A 14,784-nucleotide genomic window follows, 5' to 3' on the forward strand; every position below is an offset into this window, starting at 1 on the left:
TGGATTTGTGAAGGCACATGCAAAGAAAACGAAGCATGAAGAACTGATTGGCAGGAAAAAAGATTGAATTGAAGTTTGAACTAATTTTTTTATTATATTAAAAAAATTATATATTTTAATTAGCCATTAACATGTCATGACATGTGTCAAGTACACTGATGAGATTTCGACACATGTCAACAAATTATTATTTTTCAAAACAGCTAATTAAGAAAATAACATTAAATCTAAATAAAATAAAATAACATTAAACATAATAAGACAGCTAATTAAGAAAATAACATTATATCTGCATAACATTACATGTTTATATCAAAAGCTTTGATCTTTAATTGTTTTTTTGATATAATTTTGCCTATCTATTGTGTGGGTGGGTATTTGATTAGTGCGGGTTTTTCAATGAAATCTATCAGAAGCAATAAAATGAAATCGAAGTATATAATGCCCGTTAATTTAATCGAGGATGGAACACTGATGGAGGTTCCAAAAGTGATTATACAGTTAGTAGCATTATAAGTTTGGAAGATAAGTCGGTGGTTGATGCAACTGGTCAAAATTTAGAGTTGTCTTTTCTGAATAATGTTGATGATTCCGGTGAAACAAGAGCTGCTTGATCGAGTAATTGAGAAGCGGTTTCAAATTTGGGAAGTTGGAACGGTAGACCATTTTAAAATTGGTTTCAAACCGGATTTATGATTTTTATTATATTATATTTACTTTCTTTCAATTTCTCAATTTTTATTGGGTTAGTCATAAAATCATTGTAATCGAGTAGATAATGTTCACCAGTTGTTCATCCAAAATATCTTTGGAGTAAAAAAACCTTCATAGTTAATAAAATTAAAAATTATGTCACAAAACAATTTTAGTAATTAAAAGAACTATAAGTATGCTAAAATGAAAGTAATGCAACATAAAATTTGTTTAATTTTTTTAGAAGACATTTTATATGTGGTGATAAAGAGCATACTTTAACAATAAAACAATTTTTGGTATAAGAACATATTTTTAATGGTAAAACATATAGTAAAATTATATGTGGTTACTTATTAGATGTTGCTTTGATGAATTTGTTGCATGTAAAATATGTTGTGAATAAGTTGTGAAACATTTTTGAAATTGAACAATAATAATATTTGTAATGATGAGTATTTGGCAAAAGTTTTAGTGGGATATAATTTAGCTTTAGATTATTGTAATAATTGTTATAATAATTTAAAAATATATAAATATAAATAAATATACAAAGGTAAATACAAATATTCTCTAACTTAAATTATTTATATATTTACTTTAGGAAATAAAATTTCTTTATATATTTTCAAAAAATTGTTTAAGGTTTATGATTTATTTTCTTAAACAATTTTTAAACCCGCATGATGTGCGGACCCTTGTCTAGTATATATATATATAACACTAACATCATCTATATTAAAAATCAAAGAAACTTAATCAACTATAATATAGATCATAAAAAATTATATAAGAATAAAAGAAAAAGCTATCCCTCTCTTTAGAGTCAAAGCGGTAGTTATCATCAGTTTATCAATGATTTTGCACTAAAATACACATACACTCATATTTATTTATAGACTTGACACAAATGTTTTCCATCTAGTCTACATTTTACCAAATGTTTTTATGGAAAAATGTCACAAAAATTCTGAACTTAAATAGCTTGATTTCACAATTAAATCGTTAACTTAGTCAACTGATGAAATAATTAAGTCAATGTTCACAGATTGCAAAATGATGTCGTTTTGTATTTTTTTTTCTTAATAATCAAAATGGAGATTCGAACCGTCCACCCAGGGAGAGAACCATATTTTGTTTAACCACTGGACTGAAAATATTTTGTTGATTTTTTTGTTTGGGACGTGAACTAAGAGAGACGCCAGTGAAGAGTTGTTTTGGGTTTTTGTTTGGATAACTCAGGCCTCTTAAATATTGGCCCAACTTCACATCAGAAGAAGAATTAAAAAAAAAAGTGTTTTTATATTATATATCTCTCTACTCTCTCTCTAAAGCTTGGGAAAAAAAGTCAAAAAGATCTTCGTCTCTCTCATCAATCTCTCTCTATCTTTCCTTCGTCTTCAGCTTCGTGTAACTTTGGGTTCGTTATAAATCAAAGTTTTGATTTTTAATTCATTTTTTTTTTCCTTTTCAAAAATTTGAAACAATGGAGATCTCCCTCCTTCCCTTCTTCTTCTAGGGTTTCTCTCCTCTCTCAGGTTTTCTCACCGTGGATGTATGTAGCGGCTAGTTAGTGTGTAAATCTTTTCCGATGGGGGATCTTGAATCTGTCTTACCGACTCCGATGATCGAAGAAAACGAATTGGAACCGCCTGCGAAAAGGCAACGTTTTTCTCAGGATATGAACAGAGTCGCCGAGATTGTTTTGGTTTTGTCGGCGTTAGGGAGTATGCGAGTTGGGGATTCTCCGACGGATTTGGAACTCGAGCTTATGGATGAAGCTAGGTCGAAATTAGCTGGATTGTGTCAGGAGTTTACCCCTGACGATATCCTCTGTAAGGATGATGTTAAAGCTGTTATTGAAGATTTGGGTTTGAATGCTAAGCTTCAAGACCAGAGATTAGGGTTCCGAGCACCTAAGCTGACTATCTCCGAGAAGCTATCCCTTGGTAAAAGAAAGGTAATGCCTTTATCTCTTTGAAATTGCTCATTTCAATTGGGTTTAGTTTTGTTTAGAGATGCAATATTCTTTGTGGTGATTTTGTCCAGATGGAAGAAGTAAAAAGGTATCCTTCCTCTACTGTATCTACTGGAGCTGCATTGTCACAGGCAAACGGTAGTGTTGCGTCTCCAGGTCTTGGTACGGCTAATCATACTCTCTGCATTTTTTTTACAAACCATCTAACCTCTGTCTACAGGCGTTGTGACTGTTTCTTTACCCTTTGTTGTTTCTGCAGCGAGTAAAGCTTCTGTGGCACATCAGTGGCCTAATAGTAATGTTAATACAAGTGGAAGCCACTTGAAAATGGAGAGACCTCAGATGACAATTAACGGTGCTTCTCAAGGGACTCGTAAGTCCCTCATATCCCCCTTTGATTTTTGTCTAGATGTAGTTGTAGTGATAAGATACTTTGAACCTTTGATTTGGAAAATATAACTCTTTTCTTGCGGCTAGGGTATTCTAGTTGGGTTGCTACTGCTTTATACAATAGGACTTATAAACTTGGTAAAGGTTGTCAGCCAAATACAGACATTGAACAATCACTAGGTTTTTAGGCTTGCAGCTGAGTTACAAGCTAGAAATAATTATGCTTTTTGTGAATGCTGTCATTTTCTTGCTTAAATTTTGCAAAGATTACTGGTCGTGAGAGATGATAAATTTTAGCCTTTTTTTATCAGCATTTTCTTTTTCGATTTTGAGTTTGTTTCATATACCACTTGTTTATCTCTGTTTCAGCAATTTCTTCCACAAACTATTATGCGGCACCCTGGTCTGCCCAATCTCAATCCACCATATCTTTCAGCACTGGAGCTCCAGATAAGAAGGTTCCTATTCAAAATTCTGTCAGGGTATCAGATCCGAGCTTTAGGCCATTCATGTCTCAAACTCCGCACGGTACATTCCCAGGAACAAATCTGCAGAAGATGCATTATGGTCAGACTTCTTCGTCTGGAAACAACCATATTGAAATCGCCAAGGTTATCCAAAAAGTTCTACAACCACGGATTAAACAGTATTCTCTGTGGAATCCACCTTCAAGAGAGTATATGAGCAGGGCAATGCCATGCCAGATGCGTGATGTTACCATCAAAGAAATGGACACTCTACTGATTTGTGATGCCTGTGAAAAAGCATACCACTTGAAATGTCTGCCAGGAAACAATATCAAAGGGGTACCAAAATCTGAATGGCATTGCTCAAGATGTGTGCAAGCATTCAATGGGAAGCCATTTCCTCCTACATATGGTCGTACAATTCGTGCCGTAACTACTACTGCAGCAAAAGTGCCCTCTAGTACAGCCGGAGTTCAATCATCCTTGGCAAAGAAAATTGGATCGATGGATATAAAGGTTAATCAACAGAAACCAATTGTAACTACGACTCCCAGAGTACAAAATTCCCCTGGCTTTGTTTCTGGAGCAGCAACTACATCGCATTTTGGGACTGCTACTGTAAATGCAAATACAACTGCAAGCGCAGCAAAGATTACTAACATTGGATCACAAAGGTGTAGGGAAAGTGTTATCTCTGGAGCCGATTCTCCAGCACTGGTATCACGTACTGAGACTCCAAAGCTTACAGCAAGTGCATGTTCAAGTTCTGTGATAAACAATGGTCCCATATCAAAACCTTTGACATCAGTTGGCACTATGAGCAGCACTTCTTCATTGCGTGTCTGTAAACAAGTTCCTGTGAATGCAACCTCAAGTGCTAGCCCGAGTGCACCAATAACTTCTAGCTTTGTCGCCCGAGCCCCGACCGTTACCAAAAATGGTGACAGCAGCTCAGCCGCATCTGAGACTGCTGACCATTCTGTATCGAAAGCTGACCTTACCACCCAAGTTCATACATTGACTGTTACTTCCAGCAGCAATTCTCAACCGGCATTGTCACATTGTGAGGATGCAAAAGCAACTGACGATGCAGCTCTTATGAGAAATGTTGTATATGAACCACAAGCTCCTCTGGAAAATGTTGCTGAGTGTGAGAAACCATCAGAGTCTACATCTCATATAGACACTCTGAATGCTAGGGAGAAATTTGCTTCTGAAACTTGCGAGAACCACACAACAGAATCTTTAGAGGCAATTTTGTCAGATCAGGATTCAAAGATCACCGCTGAACCATCCATGCCACAAGCGCATGCAGCTTACCTGTCGGAGACAACAGCATCTCAGCCGCCTTCGGTGTCATCTAACTATCATTCACAAATCGAGAAAAGAACAACAAATGTCCAAGATTCTCTACAGAATGTTTCAGGAGATTCACTGGATGGCAAAGGGTTAAATGATTTAGATAATAGACATCAGGAACAGCCTTCAGAGCCCGAGTTTGTTAAGTTAGATTCGGCAAAGGAGGCAAATGCTACCTAGAATTCTTTAGCTTTATCTGGGATTACTTTACCAGCAACTATCGTCTTCTCTCTTCTTTGTTTCTCTGATCTACATATCTTATTTTTAAGTGAAACCGGGAACATTCAGAACTCGGAAGCTGTGGACGAACTTGGTTGGGAAAGCAATTGTAAGAAAGTGATGACGATGATGGTTTTAATATAACATTGGTTTGTAGCATCTTTGTTCTATACGGTGCCAAACCATTGTATGATCAACTTCAAGATTTTGGCAGCCTTAAAAAGATACGAACTGTATAGTATCATGAATTCATGATTCAGGTTAAGCTTTGACTTGTGAAAATAAAATGATTTTTCTTATTCAAGTTTAAACTGATTGGGGTCCTGCAATATGATGTATTAATTTCATTCGTTTCATTGGAGTTGAGCATCCTTGGACAAATTTATTACTACAAGAGTACACCATAAACCAAAAAAACAAGATATTTTATAATGCAAAATATCGATCGATAGTCAATACTCTCACTCAATACTTTTAGTTTTGGAGATATATATAAGCCAATCATCACGTCAGCACTCTTTATGTGTTTTAAGAATACACATGTGCATCAATGCTCACAGGGGCAGTTTTAAGATGTGAAAGTAAGTAAACTTTGGACTATAACCACAGAGCTAAGAAGGGATGAAAGAATTAATCATAAGGGTTTCTAAAACTTTTCAAAAGCTCTGGAATGTCATACCCCAACATATCATCAACAGTCTGCAACATTTTTGGCTTAAGCTTCTCAAACTTGTCGATGTTGTAACCACTTAGCACCTCCCTGAAATGCTCCACATTCGGGAAATCTCCTTTTGGTAAGTGATGCTCTCTTTGTACCTGTTTTCATGTCATGTCACAGCACAAAGTCGAAACACACATTAGTATGAAAGATTCCCAAAATCACAAACGGCTTGAAAAGATCCAGAGTCAAACCAACCTTTCCAAAGACGTCTTCTAAGTTATCTATCAGTTTTTGTTGAGCTTTGGCTTTCCCCATTATGGCTGGCATCTCCTTCTTCAAATGGCTGATGATGTATGCATGTATCTTTGCTGCTCTTGCCCGTTTCACAAACTCATTTATCTATTAGACAAGGAAACACCTACAGTTAGATCCAATCAGAGCAGAGGGAGTGAACGAAGAAAGGTGTGCACACTCACTCTACGATCACAAGCTTTCTTTGGGATGTCTTTCAAATCAGCGAGAAGGTCATCTTGCTCCTTTTCAAACAATTCTCTCCCAATTGGACCAGTTGCAGCTTCATTTATGGGTTTATCACTGAACGAACTGTTCGAAGCAAGCAAACAATGACATCAAAACATAAATTTTAGTTTCAAACAGTTTTTTACGTTAGCAAAACACTGCCAACAAGTTGAAGAAAGAGGTATGCTTACCCAATATAGACACGGGAAACCTCAGGAGTATTAAGAACTTTCCCAAGTGACCACATGAGAGCTCCATATACCCTCATTAGCTATACAAGATACGGAGACAGACATGTAAATATATTAGAATGTAAATATATTAGAACATGAAAATCAAAGAAGTGTGTGGAAAAGGGAGATAAGACTCGATAACAGATCGAGGTTTCAACCTGCTGAGTGTCCACTTGGTCAGCCTTATTCAGAACAACGCGGATCTTGTCATCATGACCGCGTAAAGATGAAATTACACGTTTGAATTCATCACTTACATCCAACTTGTGTGGGTCAAATAGGAGGAGGATGAGATCGCACTTAGAGGCAAACCATGATGTAACACCAGTAAATTCATATGCTCGCTGTGTCCTTTGCTTTTCCCCTGATAAAACTCCTGGGGTGTCGACAAATGTAACGTGCTCTAGCAGCTTAAACAAACATGAATGGATAAACAATTATCAGCAAATCGATACCAGCAAAAGCAATGAACAATCTTTCAGAAGTATGAGGTTAAACATACAGGGTGAGGCATCTGAGAGCATTCAAACTTTGACAAAAAGGCAGTCCCAAAAGTCGTAAGACCACTGAATGGCATATCTGCTTGAACCGCTACTGTGTTCCCCGGAATGCTTCTTTCATCAGGTCCAGACTGTGAAACAAAATAAACAGGTAGAAGTAACCCTTTATGAGAGGTTGAAATGAAGTAACCTAGCAACCAATATCAAACACAAAATCGAAACTTATAATGTGTATTATCCAAAATAAAAACCAAATATTTAGCAGAAGATGATGGGTCAATGTTTTGAAGGACACAAATACATTATCCCACAAATGGAAGCCTTGGATAATTACAAATTAACATACCATGACAACAACAAATCTGTCGGTAGTCGGTTCTGGTCCAATATGAGCTCCTGAAATATATGGTAATTGAAGTTATAAGAAGCTGTTTTATGGGTAATCAGTGACCTGTTTGCATCTCCATTTTAGACATCGAAACTAGTTAGGTCCCAGAAGGAAAGGAAGAAAGGATAAGATGGATAACTTGCCAGGATAACTAGCTTTAAGCAAATGCTTAATGAATGTTGTTTTTCCTGTGGAGTATTGACCTAGAAGCATTACCATAGGTTTCGCATCGAAATCACTATTGGTCTAAAAAGAACACAAGTAACTAGTTCAACGGTCATAGCTTAGAAATCAATAGTATTCGAACACAAATAACACTTATCCAGAATTATCGTTATAAGAGTACCAATAACATAATGCCCAACTCACCAACAATGGGGATACAAAATCGTTAAACCGATATGCTACTTCAAGTGGTTTTAGCTTCTGAATGTACAACCTTTTCAGGCCATCCACTATAGATGTTACGGAGGACAAAGAAATCTGAGAACAAGAACGTCAGTTTTCAGAAACGATAGATTTTAATTATCTATATCTTAGCAGCTGAAAAAAATTAAACTTGATAGAAACTCTACCAGTGATCTCTTTTGAAAGATAAAGGTAAGAGCGATCAAAAGGAATTTTTGCTAAATATGGCAATAAATGGTTGGTGGTTAAATAGACTGTTTGGGGAAAAACAAACCTTTTTCGAAGATTTTGAAGAGAACCACTGAGCTGTAAGTGAAGTGTCTGCGGCAGGGCTACCTGAATAATTGAATCAAATGAGATACAAAAGTAAACCGCTGGCTCTAGAGTATGAAGAAATTCTTTGTACCATTGATACTAAGATCACTCGACTTTGATGAATGCTTCTTCTTCTGTGTTAAATGAACAGTTGTAAGTAATATTTATTTAAATTCCAAAGATTCAAATTGAAATCTATAGTCCCAAAACTAACCGCCATTAATACACCCAGACCTTCCATGGTAGGAGGATTAATATTTTGGAAATCAACTGCAGTTAGCCAAAAATGTTTCAGAAACAAGAACAATGTACATGTAACTATACAAAGAGCATACTGACATGAAGACAGTACTTCAGCATGAGTTTGGTAAACAAAACAAAAAAGATGGGTTCACGCTTCAGGGACCATACCGTCGCTATTAAGAACTTCATGTGATATTTCATGTCCAGTTTGAGCCAAAGAAACAAGCTATTGAATTAAGAAAACAACAATAGATTAGATTCACAACCAAGACATGGACATGCAAATGAGAGATTTGAAAATGAATCTCAACCTGCATGGCAACAATAAACTCTTTGAAACTAAGATACCCTTGTCTCTTTGCATCCGCAATCGCCCAGACCTATATCAACAAAATCAGAAGAGAAGAACCATAAGCTCCACAGTTAAGCAACTTCCAGACAATTGAAATGAATCAACAAAAGGCTTACATGGTTTGCCAAGTGACCAATTAAATACAGTGATATCCTAAACCCTAAAGTATCTACAAGACTACCACCACAAAACTCTGTGTAGAGTATGATCACAAAGGAATATCACTTGTAAAATCCATTAAAAAAAAAAGCTAGCAAGCATCTTCCCTTCAAAACTCAAACCCCAATCAAGCAATCACACATGAGTTACCACTCAATATTGATTTATAAAAAACAAAGCTAAGCATCATCATCATCATCATCATCATAGCATCTTCTGAATCCTAAAAAGTGAACTTGTTCAATCATAAGATAAAACGTAAAACTTACCTGCTTCAACTCCGGACGAGGCAAATTAGACATAGAGAAGAACTTGATCGCATCGTTACCAGTAATGCGTCCATCTCCGTCTGCTCATCACATCACACCAAACAGAGAGAAGCTCTTTAGCGCAAAAATCGAATCAGAGGATAGTTCTACTGAAGCAGAAACATAAGCAAAGAAAATGAGACCTGAATCGGCGAATTCGAACCATTCCTTGTAGATTATTTGATTCTCTTTGGAACAAGAACCAGCTGCGACGGCTTCGATCTCCATCTCCGATTGCAACAATCTAAAGATGTGCGGATCAACAAACTTGTCAGGTGTGGATCCAGATTTGCAGAAACTGAAGATATTATAGGGAGATTACGGCTTTGCCGTAAGCAAAAACAAAGGCAAAAAAAAAAAAAAAAAAGTTTGGGTTTGTCAAAAGCGTGAGATTACGGTTTACAGAGAAAGCGGGTTCTTCGTCTCGACGGCATGGGATTGGGACTTGGGAGGGGAGATAGAATTCAACAATACAAGAAACTGCCCTTTATTTTCAAATTATTTCACATATGCCACAGTACTATTTATTTATCGATTAAACCCTCACCTACTAAGAAATCTATGTGATAGATTTTGTAGTGTTGTTGGTTGTCTCAATTATTGCTCGAGGATTTTGGATAGCTCTCTGCTTTTCCAGGAGATATATTGTTTTCTTTTTTTTTGTCAACATAGTAAATACTTTTAGATTTTAATGAAAGTAAAGATGATTTATATTGAAATGAAATTTGTTGGCTAAAAATAATGTTATCCAATTTTAGAGGATGACTTATTTCCACCTTTTGCAATAATAATTTATATATATATAGTAATTAACTTAATCTCTTGTTTATCTAAAATTATCTGATGTGTTTTCATATCCTACTATATTAATTGGAAAGTACAAATATAAAACTAACTTTAAAATATATAAAAAATTATATTCAATTGCCATAAGAAAAACTTAATTAAGATTAATTAATTAATTTTAAATAAATATAATTAATTAAAAAAGAAAATTCGGAATACATAAAATAAAATAAATTGTAGAAAAGGAAAAAATATCTATTAAAATTAAAATTAACTCATACTCAAAAAAAATTAACAGCTAATATTTTAAAAATCTAATGGAATAAAATCTATATAACTACAAATTTAATCAAAAAACTTTTCCAGAACAGGTTTAAATTTTTATCACAATTTAAATCCAATAAAATATATAACAGTATTTTTTATCTATTAACAGGTTATAGATATAGTATTTTATCTATTTAAAAAGGTTATATTTTTCTTTTAGTTACCGTTCATTACATGCAAATGTTTTATTAACAGGTTTTCAAAAAACATTTTTAAAATACAAAAAATTTAGTATAAGCAAACCAAATTTTGAATCACAAACCTTTATAAATAACATAATAACAAAATAAATTATTAAAAATTTTCATTAAAAAAAAGTTCAGCCTGCGGTTTTCCGTGGGTTAGTACATAGTTGTCCTTTAAATGAGTTGTCAGGTTTAAATTTATGTATTTGAGATTCCACAACCAAATACATTAAAATCTCTATAAATTAATAGATTTTGCTAGTTTCAAATCAGGTCAGTATAAAAAATATCAAAAATTAATAAGATAATAAAATAATATTTTTTAAAAATCGCCATGTAAAATATATCGTCCAAAAAATATCATAAATCAATAATCATGTATATTATATATGTATATATTATATATACTGATATAATAATAAAATATATACAAACCTTGACTTTCGAGGATTTAGTTACGCGATTTATGTCCTCTTCCGATTTTGTGTTGATTTTGAGAGCTCTTATGTTGACTCTAATGTTGTAATTTGTGTCTAACGCATTTCACCCTTATATTTCACCATGTGTTATATAATGAAAATCTTTCAGTGAAAAAAAAATGGTTATTGAGTTTTTTAGTTTTTAATATAAAAATCTATATAATGATATTGTATTATTAAATGGTTATTGAATTTCTTAGTTTTTAATATAGATTTTACAATTTTTGCTTCTTTTTTTGGTATATCTGCAATACTTAATAGTATTTGTTATTGAATTTATCTCTTATATAATAAAACGGAAGTAAACAACCTTTTGTGTAGACTATATAATATGGTTATAAGATTAATTATTTGATAGGTTGTATGTTATATGGGTTGTAACCATTAGTTAAATCTCGATTTGAGATCCTCTTATAAGGGATATTCCAACAAAAAAAAAACTCCACTGAATATTTAAGTAACTATATATATATAGGCAACAAAATCTCAAAAATTAATATTATTCACAACAATTTTTAAAAACAATCACTTTTAACCCGGGTCCTAAATTTTAACCGGGTTCTTAACTTTTATTCACAACTTTTTTTAAAAACAATCACATAAATTATATTTATATAAAAACTACAATATAAATAAAAGAAATTTCAACATGTACTCTAGCGCGGGTCCTAATCTAGTATGGGTTGAATTTGAAAGTACTATATCAGTATGTGTATTTTTAAAAATAAAATGTACTTCGTATATTAGTTTATACATGAAGGAATTTTCAATTCATAAAAAATCTTATCAGAATTATATGTTAAGAAGATTTATCAAAATTTACTAAAATATAATATCATTTACCCAATAACATAGAAACTGAAATATTTTCTTCCACATGATAAACAACACGTAACTTTCATTTTTATTACTCTTGGTAACTTGTTATAACATCATGAAAACGTTTACAGATGTGATTTAGAAAGCCATCTCACAAAGTTAAAATACAAATTTCAAAAGCACAAAACAGAGAGACACAAGAGTGGGAACTACATGAACAAATAGGAACTTAGGCCAATCTAATTTACTGTAAGATCACTCGTTGAACACATGAAATCTATTACAAAATCGACGTGTTAAAAGAACAAATCAGATGATTTACAGTAATAACAAAAAAAAATTGAGAAAATGTTATTTTACATCAGAGCCTCTGTGTACACAAAGAAACATCATCCAACAAGGGAGCCAAAACTTTGAGAGCTTATTTTATGACCCTTCCAAAAGAATGATTCAAGAAATTCCAATGGTCTTACCAAGTAACCAGAGAACAAGCGACATTTCGATTCCGAAGATTGTATGAAGAGTACTTCTATCAAGTGTAAACCCAAACACCGTGATTCCTGCTTTATTGTTCTCAAAGTAATTCACTACAAAATCCAAAAAAAATGTGTTAAGACGGGTATAGTATAACTAAAGATGTGAAGATTTGAGATTTGGTGTGGATACAGAAGCATATGTACATACCTAGAGCTTGCCGTTTTTGGAACGATATTGTGCTATAGGCATAAGCAGGAATCAGATTGTTGTTATCGAAATCATCTTCTTCGTCTCCATAATCTTCACTGTCTGATCCTCCAATATCACCATCTGTTTGATAGTATCCGGGTCCGCTTGCTCTATCAACTAACCTTGGAGTCTCTCCATCCACTGTCTCAAAGGATTCTATTGTCGCGCAGACATGCCACTTAGCAGCAAGACAAGTCACCGCCTGAGCCTTGTGTGTGATCTTTGAAGCACTTCGAAGTAGAATGAGCAGTGCGGTGACCAGCGTCATTGAACATAGCTGAGATAACCACAATAAAAACATATGGTTAAAGAAGCACAATTTTTCATCAAAGAACCAATAGACAAAGTAAAACAGAACTTACTGCAAGTTCTCCAGCTCTGTAGATATTCAAATCAGCATAGGCCTTAGTGGTAATAAGCAGAGAGTAAAACTGACTGCCAGTTACAAGAATCAAAGACAACAATATGAAGGTTCGGTATCGGTGGCTGATGATTCTCAGGTGACGTCTGATGCGGAGATGTTCAGACAAGATGGAACCAACATCCGAATCCATCTGGAAAACCTGAGCAAAGTCTTGAAGCCTAAGGATCTGGAGATGGCAGATGAGACGGAAGAGGACACAAACCAGGAAGATCACTGTGGTACGGTACAGCCACGAGCAGAGTTCCATCAGACAAGCAACTGTATCACTCAAGATAACATTACCAAGGAAAGGAATCTGAGAAGCCCCTGAAGCATACCACCATATCTTGTATGAACTCATCGCTAAGAAACAAGGAGTAACGAAGTAGGAGAGAATCTTAAGCGATCTCTGCATAACACAAATAGTAATGATTTTCAGTAACACAGTTAAAAAACATGACTCTATGCTAATTCATAAAACATTGTAATGCTTGTGAAGCAAGTAAAAATGAGAATTCCCAAAGATTCAAAGACCTTCTTTGTTAACACCACCATGGAAGATTTATGGGATTCTTGATTAAGAATTTGAGATGCAATGGGGTTTTAAAACCCTAGGGTTTCAGATTGTTGATTTGATCTACTCAATAGTGCGACAAGATCTGGAAAGTTCCAAAATTTCTAAAGAAAACGACAGAACCGACATTTTCAGATCAACGTGTAAGAAGAAACCAAAACCATATCAATCTTAATCCCAGAATCTCCAGAAATCTAGAACCACAAATTCAAATTGGAAACAACGAAAAACGAAGGCAAGAACACAACCAAATCTAAGGAAAGATGCGAAATTGAAAACGGAATCGTAAAAATGAAAACTTTTTTTTAACTGACATTGAGCTGATTGGTGTATCCACGGCGAACGGTCTCGCTCTCATCCCAAAGCTTATCGAAGAAAAGAAACCTTCGGAGACCATACTTGCTAACGAATCTGGAGAGACAAAGAAACGAAAGAGCAGCGAAACTGCTAAGAGAAAGCTGGACAACGGAATCGTGCGGCCTCGAGTGATGGCTGTCGCAGTCAGCGCAAGCGAGCATGAAGTGTGACGTGGCGGGAACGACGATTGTGAAAACCACGAACATAGACCAAGAGAGAAGAGCGGTCCAAGGGCTAGACTGATCCACACACATCCATCGCAGATATTTACGGAAGCTCTGTAGCTCGTCTTGCGCGTGTGATACGCTGCGTGTGAACTTTGTTTCTCTGTTGATTAGCCGTTCTCGTGCTCCTCCTCGTCCGTCGTTTGCTCTTGTTGCTGCGGTTCCGATGTCGATGTCCGCCATGGACACGATCGCTCGAGAAATTTTAGAGGAGATGCTCTGTTTTGTTTTTTTGTTGTTGGTTTGGTTTGCCAAATATAAATTTTGATGACGCGGTTGGAAGATGGAGGCAGAGAGGATCAGGGGAATAGCTAAAATTGTCTAAAGGGTTATTTATAAGGAATAAAGATCGATGTTAACGTGGCCTTTCACAACCATATATATTATATGACCACTATTTGTCAGAATTTGCATACCTAAACAAAATTGATATTTTTCGTCAACATTAATCGAAGATTTTAGTACTGATTATATGTAATTAAATAGTAATATGTTCTTCCTACATAAGTGAATTACAAGTGATCTCTTGAAGTTTCTCTACTCTAATACTTATTCATATGGGATGTCTGAACAAAGCAATTTAGGTTTTTGGGGTTAATAAGTGGAAACGAAATTGTGCACTTCCTAGTTCCTACCATTGTAAGAACAAGATTTTTGATTGACGATACAAAAAAAAAGAAAATAAGGAAAGTAGATTTTGTGTTCATGGGAC

At 34.8% G+C, this 14,784-nt stretch overlaps 3 protein-coding genes across 7 annotated transcripts; 1 reads left to right on the forward strand and 2 right to left on the reverse strand.

Moving 5' to 3' along the window:
• Positions 1 to 1,971: 1,971 nt before the first annotated feature.
• Positions 1,972 to 5,417, forward strand: LOC104785262 (PHD finger protein At3g20280). 2 transcript variants are annotated; one of them, XM_010510450.3, is made up of 5 exons: positions 2,024 to 2,113; positions 2,213 to 2,653; positions 2,743 to 2,833; positions 2,931 to 3,044; positions 3,431 to 5,417. In XM_010510450.3, exons 2-5 carry the CDS (start codon positions 2,285 to 2,287, stop codon positions 5,065 to 5,067), a joined length of 2,211 nt encoding a protein of 736 aa, XP_010508752.2. In that variant the 5' UTR covers positions 2,024 to 2,113; positions 2,213 to 2,284; the 3' UTR covers positions 5,068 to 5,417. The 2 variants fall into 2 exon arrangements, with proteins under 2 accessions (XP_010508744.2, XP_010508752.2); XM_010510442.3 differs by having other exon boundaries at positions 1,972 to 2,653.
• A 93-nt stretch (positions 5,418 to 5,510) lies between these two features.
• On the reverse strand, positions 5,511 to 11,030 carry LOC104785278 (EH domain-containing protein 1). 4 transcript variants are annotated; one of them, XM_087455376.1, is made up of 18 exons: positions 10,926 to 11,030; positions 9,740 to 9,844; positions 9,336 to 9,436; positions 9,154 to 9,233; positions 8,685 to 8,753; positions 8,542 to 8,599; positions 8,345 to 8,400; positions 8,222 to 8,264; positions 8,090 to 8,151; positions 7,777 to 7,890; positions 7,551 to 7,653; positions 7,366 to 7,415; positions 7,022 to 7,150; positions 6,678 to 6,929; positions 6,478 to 6,557; positions 6,244 to 6,370; positions 6,023 to 6,166; positions 5,511 to 5,922 (listed from the first exon to the last, which is right to left on the reverse strand). In XM_087455376.1, the coding sequence occupies exons 3-18, from the start codon at positions 9,418 to 9,420 to the stop codon at positions 5,737 to 5,739; spliced, it is 1,638 nt and encodes a 545-aa protein (XP_087311502.1). In that variant the 5' UTR covers positions 9,421 to 9,436; positions 9,740 to 9,844; positions 10,926 to 11,030; the 3' UTR covers positions 5,511 to 5,736. The 4 variants fall into 4 exon arrangements, with proteins under 4 accessions (XP_087311502.1, XP_010508763.1, XP_087311514.1 ...); XM_010510461.3 differs by lacking the exon at positions 10,926 to 11,030 and having other exon boundaries at positions 9,589 to 9,807; XM_087455388.1 differs by lacking the exons at positions 9,740 to 9,844; positions 10,926 to 11,030 and adding an exon at positions 9,596 to 9,737.
• Positions 11,031 to 12,031: 1,001 nt separating this feature from the next.
• Positions 12,032 to 14,738, reverse strand: LOC104785287 (uncharacterized). The gene is made up of 4 exons (XM_010510472.2): positions 13,806 to 14,738; positions 12,877 to 13,326; positions 12,473 to 12,791; positions 12,032 to 12,375 (listed from the first exon to the last, which is right to left on the reverse strand). The coding sequence occupies exons 1-4, from the start codon at positions 14,253 to 14,255 to the stop codon at positions 12,239 to 12,241; spliced, it is 1,356 nt and encodes a 451-aa protein (XP_010508774.1). The 5' UTR covers positions 14,256 to 14,738; the 3' UTR covers positions 12,032 to 12,238.
• Positions 14,739 to 14,784: the final 46 nt, after the last annotated feature.

The sequence above is a fragment of the Camelina sativa genome, chromosome 1, assembly GCF_030686135.1.
Source record: "Camelina sativa cultivar CO46 ecotype springtype chromosome 1, ASM3068613v1".
Taxonomy (NCBI): Eukaryota; Viridiplantae; Streptophyta; class Magnoliopsida; order Brassicales; family Brassicaceae; genus Camelina; species Camelina sativa.